The sequence below is a fragment of the Nycticebus coucang genome, chromosome 12, assembly GCF_027406575.1.
Source record: "Nycticebus coucang isolate mNycCou1 chromosome 12, mNycCou1.pri, whole genome shotgun sequence".
Classification (NCBI taxonomy): domain Eukaryota; kingdom Metazoa; phylum Chordata; class Mammalia; order Primates; family Lorisidae; genus Nycticebus; species Nycticebus coucang.
The window spans coordinates 17,926,114-17,948,074 of NC_069791.1; the positions used below are offsets into that span (position 1 = coordinate 17,926,114).

The 21,961-nt window shown below is 43.9% G+C and overlaps 1 protein-coding gene across 2 annotated transcripts in view; it reads right to left on the reverse strand.

Moving 5' to 3' along the window:
• The window catches only part of PFKM (phosphofructokinase, muscle), a 47,514-nt gene that overhangs the window by 16,801 nt on the left and 8,752 nt on the right, over positions 1-21,961 (reverse strand). Inside the window, exon 3 of one of the 2 annotated variants that reach the window (XM_053557536.1) lies at positions 6,087-6,179. In XM_053557536.1, coding sequence (XP_053413511.1) covers positions 6,087-6,179 — 93 coding nt within the window. Of the gene's footprint in view, positions 1-6,086; positions 6,182-21,961 lie in introns of those variants that run through there. The other variant, XM_053557535.1, reaches the window with a different exon arrangement.

Here is a 21,961-nt window from a genome sequence, read left to right on the forward strand (position 1 = left end):
CATCTAATCAGCAGTGTGATTACATTTCAAGGTTTGGGAGAAGTAGGTTTGGTTGAGGAAGGCAGAGGTGAGGATGATACATTCATACTTGGACATGTTGAGTTTGCAGTTCTTATGAGGCATCTACATGGACTTGGAAGAGACTGTTCAAGACGAAACGTAGAATCATAAGGGGAAAGGGTAAGGAATGGAAGCATCAGGCAAACTGACACCGAAGGAATGGGCCAGGGAAGGGGGCTCTGTGACAGATACTAACAGAGAGCAGCAAGAAAGACCAAAGAAGATCCAGGGCTTAGTAATGTCTTGGTAGCCAAAAGGGGACAGTTTCAAGAAGTGGAAACAGGGCCTAAAGCTTCTGATAACGGATCTAAGGTGAGGACTGGAAGGTTGGGCTCCTCAGTAAGAGGTCACTGGTGAGCACTGACGACAAGGCTTACTTATGACATCGTTAAGTCGGGAACTTCACACCCTTAAGCTGAAGGAATCAAAACCATAAAGTCTGTGAAGGGAAGGGGGTTCTCAGGAGCTTCAGAAAAAGCCTGCTGCGTCTGAAAGGAAGAACTTCAGAGTCAACACAAAGCCATAAGTACCTTGGGGAACAGGAATGAAGTCAGCTCACCAAGATCAGAGCAGGCAGGAAACTGGTGTTTGTTTGCCAGCCCTTCACAAGGCCAAGGAAATGCTTGTCTGGAGTTCTGGAGTATGAATTGTAATCTTAGAAAATAATAGAAGAAATTGTCCTGAAATGTATAGAATGTTTCCCTGCTCCCAAGCTGAGTAAATTGGGGGAGGGGAGAAGATGTAAGATAAGCAAATGACTTAAAAGGTTTTCAGTGTAAAGGAAAAAATAGGTGGTAAGCAGGGAATATGAAAAGAAAAAATTCTACAATAAGGAAGATTCTTTCTCTTTTCCTTCTGCCTTTTTTTTTTACGGCAACCCACCAACTTCTAGAAGTCATTTTTCTTGCCTCTAAATTGAATATCTGAGTGTATTCCTAGTTTTAGGACCCCCTCCTGTGCCCCTGTACCTGTGTCCCTGTATCTGTGCCTAGTTAGGGAACCCCCTTGTTCCCTAAAAATCACAGACTGGGGTGTATAGTTTATACTGAGGAGTCCCAGTAATCCTCTGGGCTTTCTTATCCAACCTCACTGGCCTAGTCTGGCTGCAAGCCAATCCTGGCTGGAGTCTCCTTGGCTGTTCCATGTTGCCCTAAATAACTCTGCAAGCAGCTGCCTGACTCAGTAGAAGCAAAACGAAGGATAAGATTACAGGCACCATCCAGTAGGTATTCTGGGTGTAGTCAGTGGGGCTCTGCAGAACATCATAAGCACATAGTTTGGAGTGTCCAATTATAGCCTATTGGGAAGAGGTTTGGGGAAGAAAAACTATGGGTGATGGGTCCCTATAAGACTAAACAGAAATAAAACTAATAAATGACTTAATCATGACTTTTGAAAGCTGATACTAAAATGCTTCTTTCCACCTTAACTTTGAATAACACCTTAACTAGGAATAAACCTATGTCAGATGTGAACTACACTGTCGTTTTTGTTTTTTGAGACACAGTCTCACTTTGTTGCCCTTAGTAGAGTGCCTTAGTGTCACAGCTCACAGCAACGTCAAACTCCTAGGCTCAAATGATTCTCTTGCTTCAGCCTCCCAAGTGGCCGGGACTGCAGATGCCTGCCACAATGCCCTGCTATTTTTAGACACGCACTCTGGCTTTTGCTCAGGCTGGTCTTGAACACCTAAACTCAAACAATCCGCTCACTTTGCTCTCCCGGTGTGCTAAGATTATAGGCTTGAGCCACTGTGCCCAGCCTTATTCTACTTTTAATGGTTTATAGGAACAGCTAGTCTAAGGTTTATGATTTTTATTTATATATCCATTAGAAAGCATAATTAAGGCTGGGTACGGTGGCTCATGCCTATAATTTGAGCACTCCGGGAGGCCAAGGTGGGTAGAATGCCTGAGCTCAGGAATTCCAGACCATTCTGAGCCACAGCAAGACCTTGTCTCAAAAGTAGTTGTGCGTTATGAAGGGCACCTGTAGTCCCAGCTACTCAGGAAGCTGAGACAAGAGGATTGCTTGAGCCTATGAGTTTGAGGTTGCTATGAGCTATGATGCCACAGTATTCTACCCAGGGTGACAAAGTAAGACTCTTGTCTTAAAAAAAGTAGAATAAGAGATTAAAGAAAACTATACTCTCTCCCTCCTTGGAAAGAAAAAGTAATAAGGCTGGGTGCCCACAGCTCAGTGGTTAGGGTGCTGGCCATATGCACTGGGGCTAGTGGGTTTGAATCTGGCCTGGGCCTGCTAAGCAAACCTAACAAACAAATAAACAAAATTAGCCAGGCATTGTGGTGGGCACCTGTAGTCCCAGCTACTTGGGAAGCTCAGGCCAAGATAATCACTTAAGCCTAAAAGTTTGAGGTTGCTGTGAGCTGTGATGCCCTGGCACTCTACTGAAGGTGACAAAGTGAGACTGTCTCAAAAAAAAAAAAAAAAAGGTAGTAAAATTTAAAAATAATAAAAGTAGATTAAGTCAGCCATGGTGACATGTACCTGTACTCCCAGCTACTCAGAAGGCTCACTTAAGCCTAAGAGTTCAAGTCCAGCGTAGGCAATGTGGCAAGATCCCATCTCTTAAAAAAATAAAATAGGATAAATATGCATTTGGAATAACTGCCTGTCTGGAGACAGAAGGCTAACACAGGTGACTGAAGTCCTTTTCAAAGGCAGAATACACCATTCATAAGACTAAATGTAGCATGGCTGAGGCCATTCCTGAGCTGGAAAGAAAATTAAGATTTGGTATTTAATCAGCCTAGCATTCTAGAGTCCTTCGCTTTTGAGCTCAGGATATCTGATTCCTGATTATTTTTCTACCTCAAGAGATCATCAGTTTCTGTGAGTTCAGAAGAAGAGAACTGGAGAGAACTTCTACAGATTTTACAGAACTCAACCTAACTTTCCCATGTGGTCCATATCCTATAAGAAAAAAAAAAAGCATTTCTTTGTTTTTTTCTCCTTGGGAGAACTAGGGCCATCAAATTTATGTGTGGGAAGTTCACTCTGAATTTCAGCTACTCCTTCAGCAGAGACCTCTCAGCTCTATTTTGAGTTTTCTGTTTTGACGCCCTCCCTCCTGAGAACTTCATTTCTACCATTCTCAGGCCCTATTGACATATGCCTGTGATGTTATGTGGGTTTGCAAGAAGGATATTTCCTTGGATAAACTGTGCCTATCAGAATCCCATAGCACTTGGCTCAAGTGGGCCCTTAAGAAATCTGCTTGTCTATAGCCCCCGACTCCATGAAAGATGGTCCTTCTCTTACAGCAGGCAGGTTATGGTCATCCCTATAATAAGAGGGTCTCACTGCTCAGGGTCAGAAGCTGGAAGGACTCTGCTCCTCTTAGACCCAAGTTAAATCCTAGGCATTTTTTTCTTCTGTCCCTCTCCATCATTTTATAACTCTGTGTGTCTCATGTGAATATCTTTATAGGCTCTCTCTTCCCCTAATCTGACAATCTAAGTCCACAGGCCATTCTACCAAGGCTTCAGGATCAACACTAAAGGGTTTATGTTGAAGAATTTAATATTGACAAGGGATATTTTTTTTGAGACAGAGTCTTATTTTGTCACCCTCAGTAGAGTGCATGGTATCATAGCTCACAGCACACTCAAACTCTTGGGTTCACGCTATCCTTTTGCCTCAGCCATACAAGTAGCTGGGACTATAGGAGCCCACCACAACGCCTCGCTATTTTTTTCTATTTTTAGTAGAGACAGGGTCTTGCTCTTGCTCAGGCTACTCTCAAACTCCTAAGCTCAAGCTATCCACCCACTTCGGCCTCCCAAAGAGCTGGGGTTACAGGCTTGAGCCACCCACATCTGGCCTATTGACAAGGGATTTTAACAGGGAAGAAGAGGTCCGCCATCTCTATGGCCTCAAAAGGGGTTCTGCATTCCCAATCTGGTCACTGTTCCCAAGTTCTGACCTCTGGGCCCTCTCTTCTGATTTTCTTCATTCTAGCACTTTCTGATTCATAACATATATCATAATTATTTAAACATTATTTACAAATATAAAGTCTAGGCAGGCAGTAATGCCTCGTGCCTATAATCCCAGCACTCTGGGAGGCCAAGATGACTGGATTGCTTGAGCTCAGGAGTTCCACACCAGCCTGAGCAAGATGGAGACCCTGTCTCTAAAAAACAGCCAGGCTGGCTTAGCTCCTATAGCTCAGTGGTTAGGATGCCGGCCACATGCACCAGGGCTGGTGGGTTGGAACCCAGCCGGGGCCTGCTAAGCAACAATGACAACAACAACAACAAAAATAGCCAGGTGTTGTGGCAGGCGCCTGTAGTCCCAGCTACTTCGGAGGCTGAGGCAAGAAAATCGCTTAAGTCAAGAGTTTGAGGTTGCAGGGAGGCTGTGACGCCATGACACTCTACCCAGAACAACAGAGTGAGACTCTGTCTCAAAAAAATAAATAAATACATAAATAAATAAAAATATAAAGTCTAGCTTTACTAATATACTAGTAGAAGTACCATAAGAGCAAAAATTCTATCTGACTGACCAATCCTTAATGACTGTTGTCCTACTTGACACACAGTAGATGCTCGCTCATTCATATTTAAGTAATTATTGATACATTTATAATTTACTATGTGCTAGCTACTCTTCTAAGCACTGTACTTGGATATAAAGAGTTCGGTTGCTTGGCTGGCTGAGGTGGCTCACACCTGTAATCTCAGCACTCTGGGAGGCCAAAGCAGGTGGATTGCCTAAGCTCAGGAGTTCAAGACCAGCCTAAGCCAGAGTGAGACTGCATCTCTAAAACTAGCCAGGCATTGTGGTGAGCATCTGTTGTCTAGGTACTTGGGAGACTGAGGCAAGAGGATCACTTGAGCCCAAGAATTTGAGGTTGCTGTGAGCTATGACATCATAGCACTCTACCCAGAGCAAAAAAAGAGAGTTCAGTTGCTTGAAATCTATATTCTCCATGAAAATGGATTCAACCAGGGCCTACCATTTCATTACATAAGGGGATTCTGCTTGGTTAATGCACACTTGACTATTTTTATTTATGTGCCTTACATAATAATTCTAGTGATATTTAATTCTTTCCTCATTAAACTTTAAGTTCCCATAGAAAATCAACTTCTTCACAGCACCTAAGACAGGGCTCTATAGAGAGTGGGTTCTTAGCACAAAGTCTAGAGAAGCCCAGGGACAGTGGTACAGAGGAAGGCGGATGAGCTGGGACTGCTTTCCTTCTCTTTTTTTTCCATCATGGTCTCCAGGTCCTGGCCTCCCTTTCAGAGATTCTGCCCTGTATCAGTGTATTATAGACTAGGACATATAGGAAGAGCAAAGGGGGGAAAAGTTTGTTTTTTTAATTATACATTCCCTTCCTCCTACTTCATTTTTCCTATATACCTAATTTCTATGACTCCCAGGTTTCTTAGACTCAACCCAGGGAAGGGTTCTTGCTGACTCCGTTTTCTGGCCCTCCACCCCCAATGAATCTGCACTGCTTAACTGCTGCTGTTCGTTGTTTGTTCAGGAGCTAAAAGAATTGAAGGGGAGGAAAGGCCAAAGAAAACAGAGAGTACCTGGCTAACCCTGGTCACTGCAGGAACTCTCTAAACACCAGAGTTAATACCTGAAGATCTAGCTGGGGCCTGCCAACTACCAGTTCTGGGTCTCCTTCCTTTTCCACCATTTCTAAAGTATGAAGGGAATCAATCTACTATCTTCTCAACAACTTTCTCTCTTTAGTGTCTTTCTAATGTTGCTGAAGAAAATCTACTCTTTTAGATACCAGAGGACCAAAATGGTTCTAAATCTTCAGAGAAACTTGGGAAGAAATTTTATGATGATGTGGGTAAATAAAAGTAGAGCAAATAAAAATCTAAACACACTTGGGGATTTAGACCTGACAGAGATTTTTAAAGGGAAGTCCAGGATTCGAGTGAACCCACAGAAGGACAGTTCTATCCTGTAGGCTAAGGGGAGTCAGGAAACTCCAAGGGGCCCACCAGCCAGGTTTTTTGTCCCCTTCTCCTTACCTTGGGCATCTCCGCCGGAGGTTAACACGGCAATGGCTTTGCCGATCCCCAGAGTTTTGGCTGCATGGTGCTCTTCATGGGTCATGATCCACTCTAGGATTTAAGACAATGGTCAGTTAAAATGCAGCTGGATCAATGTGCTCCTAGCTCAAGAAATGGCTGTTAGACTGGCTAGAGCCACTTCACTCAGTCTGGGCTTTGCAGCCGGGGACTTTGGACTTCTTCCAAAGGACAGCCACACCTTTGCGGGCTGATGAGCTGAAAATGTCACTGTAATCAAGCCCAAGACTGCAGAAGTCCTGGTTAATCCTTCCCTGTCCCCTCCCACTCCAAGTGGAACCTATCTGGGGAATAAGCTAAGGTCAAGAAGGAAAGCAGTTGACTCAACAGCAATCAGAAAGCAAAGAGGAAAAGTTAAGTCAACCTTAGGGATTCCTCCCTTCTAATGAAGGTTGGTGTAGAAGGTAGGAATCAGATGGGGTTTAGGGCACTGACTGAGAACTAGCAAAATAGAAGCCGAAAAGCAAGGTAGCTTGCGTTCTGGTTAAGATTAGAGTTGGGTGTTAGGGAATTGAGCAGGGTTAGGGAATATGGAGTAGAAACTAGAGTTTGAGGTTATAGAAGCACATGAGACCTCGGGCAAGTTAACAGTGTCCATCTCAGGAATGATTAGAGACTTTCTCTGACCTTTCTTGTCCCTCTCAGACTCTCAGCCTCCTGTGCATCTCTTAATCCTTTGTCTTTGGGCCTTGTCCCTCATACCACATATTATCAAATGAGAAGAGTAACCCAAATTCACTGCCATGTATACACAGATATGTACACGTAACATGGGAACCCCTTCATATTTTTGTCTTTAGAGATCATCTCTCTTAAAGGAACACAGAGGATATACTTTTGCATCCATAAAATGCCAATGGCATCATTACTCTCTGTTTTCCAGGCTAAAATCTCTTATTTTTAATTTATATCCTCCTTCATCTCAGAATTAAAACAGTAACCAAATCCTATTATTCCCCCTATTATATTCCTTTATCCATGCTTTCCTTTCTATCCTCGTTGCTTCTTTACGCCTGAATTGCTTACTACAATGGCTGGTCTCTCTCTGCTTGTGTTCCCTTCTTCAGTCTATTAGAGACACAAAATAAACCTTCATGGGAAGGTCATAGGTCCTGAGGCTTCAGTGGAGAAGGGATTCATTCACATGAACAGGAGTTTCAAGAGGAGCTCATGTTTTTGCCCTGCATCTGGGGAAATCAGGATAGCTGCCTATAAAGACATAAGTCCAGTAAACATACATATCACCCACGCCAATAAAATACATGCAGTGAAACACATGTGAAGACATACACACAGACACATAGTGTTGTCAAGAGACACAGATTAAGAAACATATTACATATCATCGGTACTGACAGATAAAGTCCAAACTTCTTGGGTTGGCATTCGAAGCTTCTATGATGTAACCCTTGCCTATACCTTCAGCCTTTGCTTCCATGAGTTCTCCACTCCATTGTCGCCTGAACATTACTTTTCTGTCCCCAGGTATTTTTGTGCCCAGGCACACTATATCCCTCATCCAGATGGCTACCCTGCCCCTTTGCAGATCCATACTCCACTCCATTATTTAAGGCCAGCCCTAGTCAGACCTTTGTTAAACCAATTAGACCTTCCTTGATCACCACAGGTCAAGGAAGACTTCTTTTTGGACCTCCTCTAATCATACAAGGTCAGACAATTAAGTTTGCAAACTCGTCCTAAAAAAGTGCTACCTCATTTAGCAATGAGGTACTCCCCTTGGGAAGTACCTATGCTAGTGCCTAGTCCACCCCTCATAGCAATTTTTTTTTTGAGACAGAGTCTCACTCTGTTGCCCAGGCTAGAGAGCTGTGGTATCAGCCTAGCTTACAACAACCTCACACTTCTGAGTTCAGGTGATCCTCCTGCCTCAGCCTTCGGAGTAGTTGGGACTACAGGCATCAGCCACAATGCCCAGTTCTTCTACTTTTAGTAGAGACAGGACTTATTCCTGCTTAGACTGGTCTCAAACTCCTGAGCTCAGACAATCCTTCTGCCTCAGCCTCCCAGAGCGCTAGGATTACAGATGTGAATCACTGTGCCTGGCTTTCAAAGCGATTTTGGAACTCTATCTGGAATGGCCATCAGAGCTGTCATTGTACAAGGTCTGACATTAAGTTTGAAAACTCAGCCTGGAAAAAGTGCTACATACCTCATTGCTGAATATCTCTATGGTCACCAGATGGCCAAGGGGAGTACTTTGAAGGTGACTATCGTGATATTCAGCAATGAGGCATGTGGCATTTTTTCTAGGATGAATTTGCCAAATCATTGTCTGGAACTGCATCATTCATTTAGCACTTACATCCTACTTTATGGGCATTTTAATTTCTTATGCACTGAAACAAAGACTGGACTAGATTAGGGGTCAGCAAACTACAACCCATTGCCCTCCTCCTGTTTTTGCAGGGCAGCAAGCTATGAAAGGTTTTTACATTTTTAAATAGTTGCAAAAAATAGTTCATGATATGTGCAAAATACATAGTATCTGAAATTCAAATTACAGTGTATTTACTAGCCCCATTCACTCACCTGTTATCTGTGGCTGCTTTTATGCAACTAGACTGGGGTAGATATTGTGACAGAGACCCAAGGGCCTGCAAAGCCTGAAATACTTACTATCTGATCTTTTCTAGGAAAAGTTTGCAGGCCACTGGACTAGATAACAGCTAAAGTCACTTTTCCTAACTAGGCTGAAAACTTCTCCAGAGGAGGGATCACGCTCATGTTTTAAAAACTTTTATACAGCCTATCAAAGCTTGGTGAGTCCATTGCACACAAAAACTCAATAAATACTTGTTGAAAGTATAATGGACTAGTGAACTGCCTAAAATACAAATATATAAAAATTTCAAAATAGGCTTGGATATACATATACCTCCATATTCTCTCTACTTCTAAACACACATTTAAGACTTAAATCATATAGTGAAAGACTCAGAAACACATAAATAGAGGTAACACTCTTATTTAACTAGAATGTTCATGCCTAAATTTCTGCTGTAAGAAATAGAAAGGCCAAAAACTGTAAAGGAAAGACCTCAGAGTATGCTGATCTCTTCTTCCCTGAATTTTTATTATTATTATTATTATTATTCTGTCTTGGGACTCAGCACTGGGTAGAAGCCCATACAGGGATGGTCCACTCCTGGAGGTTTCGGTGATGGAGAAAATTCACCCTAACAAGGGAAAGGTTAGGAGTATCGACTTGTAAAAAAACAAAACTAAACTAAAAACAGCTCACATTCTTCTCCCGAGTCTCTAAGACAGTTACAGAGGCCAGGACACTGAAATAAACGGCGACTCATATATAAGCATCCTTCACAGACTCACGGAGACACGCATGCAGAGATAAGCAGTCACAGCTACTGAAACGTATCTGTATAATCACATGTGCGTCTATAAGCACGCGGGAGGGAGAAATACAGAGAACGGCATCACAGGCGCACGGATTTGAATTGGATGAGCGCCAGAGCAGGGTCAACCCGCCAAGGGCAAAGTCGCTCGACACCACCACCCATGCCCGACTCCCAGAGACTGGAGCAGAGCGCGCAGCGGAGGGAGAGCGGCCCAGGGGCTAAGGCTTCACCACTGCCCTGCCCATCCCCCCTCGGCTGCAGCTTCGGATGCCGCAGCGCCTCTGCTTTTCCCTTGGGCTCCTTTCAGCTCCCGCACCGCCTCCTCCCAAGCCCGCGTACTCCCACCTGTCTCCCACCGTTCCCCTTTCTCTTCACCCACGGCCCCTCTTGCCTTTTCGTCTTAGCTCTCCCCGGTTGCAGCTTTCTTGCAGATTGTCCTTGGGGAAGGGGGAGGGGAGCTTGGCGAACACGGGGAGGAGCCAGGTGGAGGCAACCGGGGAGGGAGAAGGAGGGAAGGGTTCCCAACCTCCACTAACAGATGCTGACAAAAAAGCTCCGCCTTCCCTGCTCGCCTTTCTCCTCCTCTTCCTCCTCCCCCTAAGAACTCAGCTCAGATATGGCAGCGGCTTAGTTTTCACTCCCCAGAGGGTCCTATCCAAGAGCTGTCAGCTCCCGAATGTAGTGGGATTCAGAAATTATTTAATTACTTCTCTTGTTTTCAACAGAGACAACTTTTTCCTAGTTTGAGCTAAGACACCTTATTCCATCATCTTCAGCAACAAATAATAAAACTTCCCCCTCTGGTCCTATCTGACCTCTATTCACTCTTGAAACTGACATTCCTAACTTACTGGGAGTCTGTGTGCCAGGTTCGTATTCGGTGCTCAGAGATGATGTCAACATCATGTCATTAGGGAATTGAAAATTAAAACAACGAGATACTAGTACACATCTATCAGAATGGCTAAAAAATTATTTTTTAAACTGATAACACCAAATGCTGATGAGATTGTGGAGCCACAGAAACTCTCATTCTTTGTTTCTAGGAATGCACAATGGCACAGTCACTCTAGAAGGCAATTTGACAGTTTCTTACAAAGCAAAACATAATCTTAACACATAATCCAGTAGTAGCACACGAATAAATTGGAAATTATGTGCACAGAAAAATCTGCACGTGAATGTTTATAGCATCTGTGTTGACAATTACCAAACTCTGGGAGCAATATGTCCCTCAAAAGGTGAACTGATGCCAGGTGCAGGCTCGTTGTTGTAATCCTAGCACTCTGGGAGGCCAAAGTGGGTGGATTCCTTGAGCTCAGGATTTGGAGACCAGCCTGAGCAAGAGCGAGACCGCGTCTCTAAAAAAAACTAGCCGGGCATTGTGGCAGGTGCCTGTAGCCCTTCTACCTGGGAGGCTGAGGAAAGAAGATCACTTGAGCCACAAGTGTTTGAGGTTGCTGTAAGCTATGCTGCCAGGCACTCTACCCAGGGTAATCAAGTGAGACTCTGCCTAAAAAAAAAAATGCATTGATAAACTATGGTACATCTATAAAATGAAATAATATTCAACAGCAAAAGAAATGATGTATCAAGCCATGAAGAGACATATTGCTTAGTCAAACAAGCCAGTCTGAAAAATCTACATGCTGAATGATTCTAACTACAGAACATTCTGGAGGAGGCAAAACTATAAAGACAGTTAAAAGATCAGTGGTTACCTGGGGCTTGGAATAAAAAAGGAGAGATGAATACGTAGAGCATAGGGAATTTGGGTGGCAGTGAAATTATAGGGTGCTATAATGGTGGATACATGACATTACACATCTGTCAAAACTAATAGAACCATACAACACAAGGAGTGAGTACTAATGTAAACTATGAAATTTAGTTAATAACACTGTATCAATATTGGTTCATCAATTATAACAAATGTACCATACGATTAAAGATGTTAATAAATATAGGAAACTAGGATTAGCGCAGAGGCTCACACCTGTAATCCCAGCACTCTGGGAGGACAAGGCAGGTGGATTGCTTGAGCTCAAGAGTTTGAGACCAACCTGAGTAAGAGCGAGACTGAGTCTCTAAAAATAGCCAGGCATTGTGGTGAGCGCCTGTAATGCCAGCTACTCTGTAGGCTGAGACAAGAGAATCACTTGAGCCCAAGAGTTTGAGGTTGCTGTGAGCTATGATGCCACTGCATTCAACCCCAAGGCACTCAACCCCAAGTGATACTCTGTCTCAAAAGGAAAAAAAAATGTTTAATGTGCAAACGTTTCAAAAGACATTTCTCTGTAGAAGATATACAATGACCAATAAGCCCCAGAAAAGATGTTCAACATCAATAGCCATTAGGGAAATGCAAACCAAAACCTTCACTTAGTGACGAGGGAGGAAGGACAGTAGGAAGCAGAGCTTAGTGATAATGTGAATAATTTAGAACCTTTGTGCTGGTGGGAATGTAAAATGGTGCAGCTGTTGCAGAAATCTGTCAGTTCCTCATAAAGTTAAACATAGAGTTATCATATGACCCAGCAATTCCACTCCTAAATGCATAACTAAGGAAAATAAAAATACATGTACACACAAAAACTTGCATGCCAATTGGTCATGGCAGCATTATTTATAATAGGCAGAACGTGGAAACAGCTCAAACATCCATTAATTTGAGAATGGATAAAATGTAGCACATCCACCCATGACAATATTACTCAGCATTATAAAGTACTGATACAAGCTGCAACATGGATGAAACTTGAAAACATTATGTTAATTGAATAACCCATTCACAAAAGACCACCTATCCTATGATTCCATTTATATAAAATGTCCACAACTGGCAAATCTATACAGACAGAAAGTAGATTAGTAGTTGTCTAGGGGTGAGAGGAAATGGTGAAACAGCTAATGGGTACAGGATTTTGGGGGAAGGGGGGACTAATGAAAATGACCTAACCTTGAAGTGGTTGCAAAACTCTACGAATAATCTAAAAACCACTGAATTGTATACTTTAAATGGGTGTATTTTGTGATATTGAATTATATCTCAATAAAGGCATTTGACAGGGCCAAACATAGGGACCCCCCCAAATAGAAGCAAGGAATGGGTGCATGGTCCCGCCCAGGAAGGAATGAATGCACCAATCCCTACCCCTCTGAACCTTTATATTCCCATCCACCTTAACCCGTATGCTGACTTCCTTTTCCAATTCAGCCCACTTGCACCCAAGTGGAATAAAGGTCACATTGTCCACACAGAACCTAGACTCTGATTCCTTTCACTCACATCTCGGGAATAATCTCTCATTTTCGGTCCTTAACCTCTCAATTTTTTAAAAATTGGGGGGAAAAGGTGGCTCCTGTGGCTCAAAGGAGTAGGGTGCTGGCCCCATATGCCAGAGGTGGCAGGTTCAAACCCAGCCCTAGCCAAAACTGCAAAAGAAAAAAAAAATCGTGGGGGAAAGAGGTCTGAAAAGCTCCCCCGGGAAATGAAAATATGCCACCCCAAATAATACTTCTTTGGCATATTTTGAAGTGGCTATTCAGAGGGGCTGCAAACACGGGATAACTGAAAAGCTGTCCTTTGTGGGAGAGATTTGCATCTGTATCTGCAGAGGAAATTTACATTAGTGTAGTAAAAAGTGGGGCAAACAGGCTTTCTCTGAGGCCCCATTATCTGTCCCATCCAGATCTAGGAAAGAATAACTCACCGGAAAAAGCATCTAAAAGTTTGACACTTTTAAAGGTCTGTCAGAGAAACTTTCACCGCAGGCTCTCATCTGTCCTTTCTGAGAGCCCTTCTGAGCCTCCCTGAGAGATTTTATCTGCATAACAAGACAGCCTTTCCTCACCCTGCTTTTCTTCCCCTCCTGCTCACACAACCTGTGTTGCCACCTCCCCTTGAGAAGCCCCAAACTCCTATTCTTTTCTGTAGACAAAGGATGATTTAAAACTTCAGTCACCTGGTTCTTTGGAATCTCACACTTTGTGTGGTTGCCATGCACTCACGTGCACGTAATAAATACATATACTTTTTCTTTTATTAACCTATTGTTGGTTTGTTTTATAGACTAAAATTATCAAACCTTCAGGAAGGCAGAAGGGAAAATAATCCCTTCATCCCTACATTCCCCACACATTCTGAGTTTTCTAACTTCAATACTGAGGTTGAAGGCTGAAATTTGAGAGGCAATCCACCCCTTCTCTCTCCACAACCAACTCCTATCTCTACCTTAATTGGGTGAGGGCAAGGAAATGTCACTCAGTTACTCATACTTTTATCCCAAGACATCTAATCCCTTAGATCACTTTTTCCATCTGGAATGTTAAAGAAAAAATTATAGGTGGGGTGAGGTGGCTCATGGCTATAATCCTAGCACTCTGGGAGACAGAGACTGCTGGATTACCTGAGCTCAGGAGCTCAAGACCAGTCTGAGCAAAGTGAGACCCTGTCTCTACAAACAGAAAAACTAGCTGGATGTTGTGACAGGTGCCCCATAGTCTTAGCTACTTGGGAGGCTGAGACAAGAGGATTACTTTGAGCCCAAGAGTTTGATGTTGCTAAGAGTTATGATGCCATGGCACTCAACCCCAGGGCAACCAAATGAGACTCTGTCTCAAAAAAAATAAAAAATAAATAAATAAATAAAATAAAATAAAAAATTAGGCTCAGCACCTGTGGCTCAAGCAGCTAAGGCGCCAGCCACATACACCTGAGCTGGCAGGTTCGAATCCAGTCCGGGCCCACCAAACAACAATGATGGCTGCAACCAAAAAAAAAAAAAAAAGTAGCCGGGCTTTGTGGCAGGTGCCTTTAGTCCCAGCTACTTGGGAGGCGGAGGCAGGAGAATCACTTTGAGCCCAGGAGTTGGAGGTTGCTATGAGCTGTGATGCCACAGCACTCTACCCAGGGAGACAGCTTGAGGCTCTATCTCAAAAAAAAGAAAAAAAAAAATTATTCATGATACTTGAGGCAGACTTTATTCAGGACTATTATAATAGGTATAGAGACCATAGCAATGGGATTCTGAGACTGGGCTCAACTCCAAATGCAGCGTGGACAAGTAGGAATTTATATTGGGGTAGTAGGGGCAGAGGTGTCAGTGGCTGAAAATTACTAAGAGGAAACCTTAGGGCTAAGGCAGATTCTGGCCAAACCAATCTAACAGGATTCTTGCTGAAGACAGACCAGGGTGATCAGACATCACCTGGCAGATGGTGGAGGAAAAACACTTGATCAGATATTAATTTTTTTTTTTTTTTTGTAGAGACAGAGTTTCACTTTCTTGCCCTCGGTAGAGTGCCGTGGCGTCACACAGCTCACAGCAACCTCCAACTCCTGGGCTTAGGCAATTCTCCTGCCTCAGCCTCCCGAGCAGCTGGGACTACAGGCGCCCGCCACAACGCCTGGCTATTTTTTTGTTGCAGTTTGGCCGGGGCTGGGCTTGAACCCACCACCCTCGGTATATGGAGCCGGCGCCCTGCTCACTGAGCCACAAGCACCGCCTTGATCAGATATTAAGAATCATCATGTATGGAGGATGGAGAGTTCTTGTTAAACTGACTTGACAGGGTTCTTGGCTAAAACTGGATTTTACTGGGAAGTGCATAGAAAGGCCTAGAAGAAGGTTGAAGAGTTTGACTAAAGTTTGGCCAAGCAGAGAATCTTTGTCAAGGGCTCAATCATGTCCAGGGGGTCCTGGACAACTAAATGGACACAAATTAAGAAAACTAAACCTCAACTCAAAGGACATGTACCCAAGGAACATTCAGGTCAGTTGGGGTTCTCGAAAAGGAGTATTTTCTCAGAAGTCCTGAGGCCTGGCCTATGGTCATCTCAGTACAATCCTTAAACTTGAAGACATTATTTCCTGAGAGTTACACTAGTAAAAAAACACAAAAAAGAGCAGCCAATGAAAGAAATACTTCAAATTAAGAAATAGTTGTAAAGCCCAGTGCAGTGGTTTATGCCTGTAATCCCAACACTCTGGGAGGCCCAGGCGGGATCCCTTGAGCTCAGTCTCTACTAAAAATACAATAAATAAGCCTGGCATTGTGGGGGGCACCTGTAAGTCCCAACTATTCTATTTAAGAGGTTGAGGCAGGAGGATTGCTTGATCCCAGGAGTTTGGAGTTGCTGTGTGCTAGGCTGATGCCATAGCACTCTAGCCTGGGTGAGAGAATGAGCCTCTGCCTCAAAAAAAAAAGAAGCGGTTGTAAATTTATTCCTATACCCCTATTCCTATATTATAATTCATTCATACATGCAACAAATATTTATTGAGGACTCCTTATGTGCCAGCCACTGTGCCAGACAATGAGCTACATAATAAGCTCCCATGGAGTATATAATTTATTATTATTATTTTGTTTTTTGTTTGTTCTTTCTTTTAGAGACAGAGTCTTACTCTGTCACCCTTGGTAGAGTGCCATGGTGTCACAGTTCACAGCAACCTCCAGCTCTTGGGCTTAGGCGATTTTCTTGCCTCAGCCTCCCGAGTAGCTGGAACTACAGGCACCCGCCACAATGCCCAGCTATTTTTTGTTGCAGTTTGGCTGGGGTCAGGTTCAAACCCACCACCCTTGGTATAAGGGGCCGGCGCTCTACTCACTGAGCCATAGGCGCCGCCCTTTTATCATTATTATTATTATTATTATTATTATTATTATTTTGCAGCTTTTGACTGGGGCTGGGTTTGAACCACCACCTCCGGTATATGGGACCAGGGCCCTATTCCTTTGAGCCACAAGTGCCACCCTGGAGTATATAATTTACAGGGACTATCAAAGTTTCCTAGGAAGTTTACATTTCAATGCACCTAAAATATAATTAGAAAAATCAATAACCCCACTAACATCTCTAATGTATAAATATATTAGTTGAGCATAAATGGAATAAAATACATGGGACTTGTATAAGAAGGATTTGGAAGTGTTTACTCAGTACTTCTTTCCTTTAAAGATACCAGTGGACACAAACATTCCAGCATTAGTCATGGATGATATGATGGAAGAGGGATAGCTCTTTATGAATGGGTTTTCTTTCCTTTTAATCCTAAACTCCAAAACTATACACTTCCCCTTTCCTAGATTTTCTGTCCATCAAACTTTTAAAAAAAATTTTTTTAGACAGTCACACTTTGTCACCCTTAGTAGAGTGCCATGGCACCATGGCTCACAGCAACCTCAAACTCTTGAGCTCAAGCGATTCTTTCACCTCAGCCTCCCAAGTAGCTGGGACTACAGGCACCTGCTACAGTGCCTGGCTATTTTTAGAGACAGGGTCTCACTCTTGCTCAGGCTGGTCTCAAACCTCTGAGCTCAGGGCAATCCACCCGCCTCAGCCTCCCAGAGTACTAGGATTACATGCGTGAGCTACTGCGCCCAGCCAAAAACCTTTGAAATTTCAAATACTGTTTACCAGGAACCTTAACAACTTGGAAGGGGTACTTTAGCTAGTTATCATTGGCTTATCTTATGAATCAAAATTTGGTTTCATAATTTGATGATGGTGGACTGACGAGGGGAGAGAATGTCTTAGATCTGGTCAGTTCTAGAAAATGTGGTATGTCTAATCTCCATTCCTCTCCCTATTGGAGAGGCAGAGAAGCATCCCTTAAGGCAGACTGTTGGTGCATGAAGCCTACGGGGGAACACAGTGTGGTGACTAAGGAATGGTGGGCTGAAGAAATGGTCTGAACATTATTCAAGGGCGGCGCCTGTGGCTCAGTTGGTAAGGCGCCGACCTCATATACCGAGGGTGGCGGGTTCAAACCCGGCCTCAGCCAAACTGCAACCAAAAAATAGCCAGGCGTTGGGCGCCTGTAGTCCCAGCTACTGGGGAGGCTGAGGCAGGAGAATCGCTTAAGCCCAGGAGTTGGAGGTTGCTGTGAGCTGTGTGAGGCCATGGCACTCTACCAAGGGCCATAAAGTGAGACTCTGTCTCTACAAAAAAATAAAAAAAAAAAAATAATAATAAAAAAATAAAAATGAACATTATTCAAGATAGGATGCCTAAGGAAAGTGTCAGGAGTAAAGTGCAGAGCTCAGCAGAGTTAGGGGACCACAGATCACAAGAGTAAAGCAGCAAGTTAGACGGTCAACAGAGATGGTGCCAAGAAATTCTTGAGGGCGGCGCCTGTGGCTCAAGGAGTAGGGCGCCGGTCCCATATGCCGGAGGTGGCGGGTTCAAACCCAGCCCTGGCCAAAAAAAACACACACACACACACACAAAAAAAGAAATTCTTGAGGCAACTAAAGTAAGCCAGTGGCTGAGTTTGTACTCATTTGAAGATTTTTTTCATTGCTGTCATGATGTAATGAGGGTAGGAAAGGACACCCCAGAACCTCCGTCTGGAGCTGAAAGCTGAAATATCCTGGGTTTGCACTAGAGAAGAAAGAACCTGGGGCCCTCAATAGGCTTCTCGAGAGGGTTCATGTTTATTCCAATGATTAAAATATAGGAATTAGCCAGGCCACTGCTGGAAATCTAGAATATTGCCCCAAATATACCCATTTATCTTCAGTTGTTGAGGCTGGTAGCTAGAGTTCAGATTTGTGGTAGTTGGACATGGCAGCATGTGTGGGGGGTTGAGAGGAAGAGGACTGAATGTGTAAGAAGCAGGTCAGTTAGAGCCAAAGACCATGAGAATAAAGTCCACAGTTCCCTCTCCCTTCAATTATCTGGTGGTGGTCTTCCTATTTTCGGCATACTAGGTAAAGCTCATGTGCTCAGTGAAGAGCCAAATGATAATCTCAGCTTATATGGCATACCCAGGTATCCAGCAATGAAAGGCACCATCCGGTTTCCTTTTTTTTTTTTTTGACACAAGAATCTCACTTTGTCTTCCTTGGTAGAGTGCCGTGGTGTCATAGATCACAGCAACCTCAAACTCCTGAGCTCAAGTGATTCTCTTGCCTCAGCCTCCCAAGTAGCTAGGACTATAGGTGCCAGCCACAGCACCCAGCTATTTTTAGAAACAAAGTCTCACTCTGGCTCAGGCTGGTCTTGAACCTGTGAGCTCAGGTATATAACCTAGTATATGTTAGGCACTGTTCTAGGCTCAAGGGGATTCCAAATTAGTAAAACTAGGATAAAATCCACCCACCTCGGCTTCCCAGAGTACTAGGATTACAGGCGTAAGCCACCAAAAGGCGTATTCTTTCTATTGATCCTCAGTACACAAGAAATTTAGAGGATTCTCTTAGACTTCTCAGAGCTCTCCAGGTATCAGTCAGCTAAGTGGGATACTTGTGTAAAGTCTAGGCAAACAGTAGAGGCAAAAGGTATAATTATTAGGAAAGAAGGCATTATGGGTGTGATAAATATAAGATGTTTATTTTTATTTATTTATTTATTTTTTCGTAGAGACAGAGTCTCACTTTATGGCCCTCGGTAGAGTGCCGTGGCCTCACACAGCTCACAGCAACCTCCAACTCCTGGTGCTTAAGTGATTCTCTTGCCTCAGCCTCCCGAGTAGCTGGGACTACAGGTGCCCGCCACAACGCCCGGCTATTTTTTTGGTTGCAGTTTGGCCGGGGCCGGGTTTGAACCCGCCACCCTCGGTATATGGGGCCAGCGCCTTACCGACTGAGCCACAGGCACCGCCCGTAAGATGTTTATTTTAAAATTTTTTTTTAGACAGAGTCTCAAGCTATTGCTATCAGTAGAGTGTTGTGGCATCATCATAGCTCACAGAAACCTCTAATTCTTGGGTTCAAGCAATCCTCTTGCCTCAGTTTCTTCTATTTTTAGTAGAGATAGGGTCTTGGTTTTTCCTTAGGCTGGCCTCAAACTCACGAGCTCAAGCAATCCTCCCACCTCAGCCTCCCAAAGTGCTAGGATTACAGGTGTGAGCCACCGTGCCCTGCCTTTAATTTTAATTTTTTATGTTTTTGAGACAGAGTCCTACTTTGTCACCCTTGGTAGAGTGCTGTGGTGTCACAGCTTACAGCAATCTCAAACTTGATGAGTGATCCTCTTGCCTCAGCCTCCCAAGGAGCTGGGACTATAGGCACCCACCAAAACATCCAGGTATTTTTAGAGATGGGGGTCTCACTCTTGCTCAGGCTGTTCTCAAACACCTGAGCTCAAGCAATCCACTGGCCTCAGCCTCCCAGAGTGCTAGGATAACAGGTGTGAGCCACACGCCTGGTTTAATATGTTTAAAGAGAATTCTCCAACAGCTAGATGGGTAGAACAACTGAGATATCCTAAAATATCTGATTCATATGCTCTGTCTAACCATTAACCCTGTATGCTGTGAGCAGGTAAATGAAGATACAGAGAGCTTTGTAAAATGCCCTTCCAAACTAGGATAAAATCAAATATCACAGTCAGGTAGTTGAGGAGTTCATGTACAGAAATCTCTTAGATAGTAACGATCAGAGGCTGACATAGATGAGGGGGCAATAAAGAAGATGTTGTGTGCTATGCTCATGAGTCCATTCACCACCAATAGCAGGCACCATGACTATGGAATAGGGACAGATCTTAAAGCCATTATGATGAGAAGATGAAAATGATGATGCAGTGATGTGCCGGGGCATTTAGGAATGAGAAGTAGGTATGGCAGTCACCCAGGTGACTGCACAAAGGAGCAGGAGAAAAGCATACAGCATATAACAGATTCAATATGTCCATTCAACAAATACTGAGCACCTAGTATATGTTAGGCACTGTTCTAGGCTCAAGGGGATTCCAAATTAGTAAAATAAAACAAAAGCCATGTCTGTCCTCATGGAGATTACATGCTGGTGAGCAAAGCACATAATAAACAAATTAGTCAAGTAGTGAGAAATGCTATGAAGAAAAATAAAGCAGAGCAGAGAAGCAGAGTGACAAGGTTGCTATCTGAAGTAGGGTGGACCAGAAACATCTGAGGAGATGATATTTAATAGGCCTGGCCAGGTGTGGTGGCTCACACCTGTAATCCCAGGACTTTGGGAAGGCAAAGTGGGAGAATTGTTTGAGGCCAGGAGTCTGAGACCAGCCTGGACCGCCTCCTCCTTCTTCACAAATTTTTTTTTTTGAGACAGAGTCTCAAGCTGTCACCCTGGGTAGAGTGCCATGGCGGCACAGCTCACAGCAACCTCAAACTCTTGGGCTTAAGTGATTCTCTTGCCTCAGCCTCCCAAGTGGCTGCAACTACAGTGCCCATCACAACACCCGGCTATTTTTTGGTTATAGTTGTCATTGTTATTTGGCAGGCCTGGGCTGGATTCAAACCTGCCAACTCCGGTGTATGTGGTTGGTGCCTTAGCCACTGAACTACAGGCGCCGAGTCAAAATTTTTCTTTTTAAATGTAGGCAGGCACAGTGGCACATGTCTGTAGTCCTAGTTGCTCAGGAGGCTGGGCCAGGGGGTCACTGGAGTCCGAGAGTTTGAGGCTGCAGAGTTAAGATCCCACCACTGCATTCCAGCCGAGGCTATAGAACTGTCTCTCTGTCTGTCTCTCTCTCTTTTATTTTTATTTTTTACAGAGTCTCTCTCTGTCCCCGAGTAGAGGAGGAGAGTGCCATGGTATCATAGCTCACAGCAACCTTAAACTCCCGGGCTCAAGTGATCCTCCTGAGTAGATGGGGCTACAGGCATCCACCACAACACCCAGCTAGTTTTTCTATTTTTAGTGGAGACAGGGTCTTGCTCTTGCTAAGGCTGGTCTTGAATGACTAAGCTCTATCAATCATCCTGCCTCAGCCTCCCAGGGTGCTAGGATTATAGGCCTGAGCCACCACATCCGGCTGACCCTGTCTCTTAAAAAAAAAAAAAAAACAAAAAGAAGGCAAGATCTGAGTGAGACTGGCTCAGTGCTTGTAGCTTAAGCGGCTAAGGCACCAGCCACATACATAAGAGCTGGTGAGTTCAAATCAAGCCAGGGTCTGCCAAACAACAATGACAACTACAACCAAAAAATAGCCGGGCGTTGTGTTGGGCGCCTGTAGTCCCAGCTACTTGGGAGGCTGAGGCAAGAGAATCGCTAAAGCCCAGGAGTTCGAGGTTGCTATGAGCTGTGATGCCATAGCACTCTACCCAGGGTGAGTGACAGCTTGTGGCTGTCTCAAAAAAAAAAAAAAAAAAGATTTGAGTGAGACAGTAGGCTATAGCAATGGGTTTCTAACAAGCTATCCAGGTGATTCTGATACAAGCTGAAGTTTGAGAATCATTGTTCTACGCCAGGGGTCCTCAAACTGCAGCCCGCGGGCCACATGAGGCAGTGTGATTGTATTTGTTCCCATTTTGTTTTTTTACTTCAAAATAAGATATGTGCAGTGTGCACAGGAATTTGTTCATAGTTTTTTGTTTTTCTTTAAACTATAGTCCGGCCCTCCAACAGTCTGAGGGACAGTGAACCGGCCCCCTGTTTAAAAAGTTTGAGGACATCTGTTCTATGCTATGGAGGTCCAAGAAATCATCACTTGAATGAATTTATGAG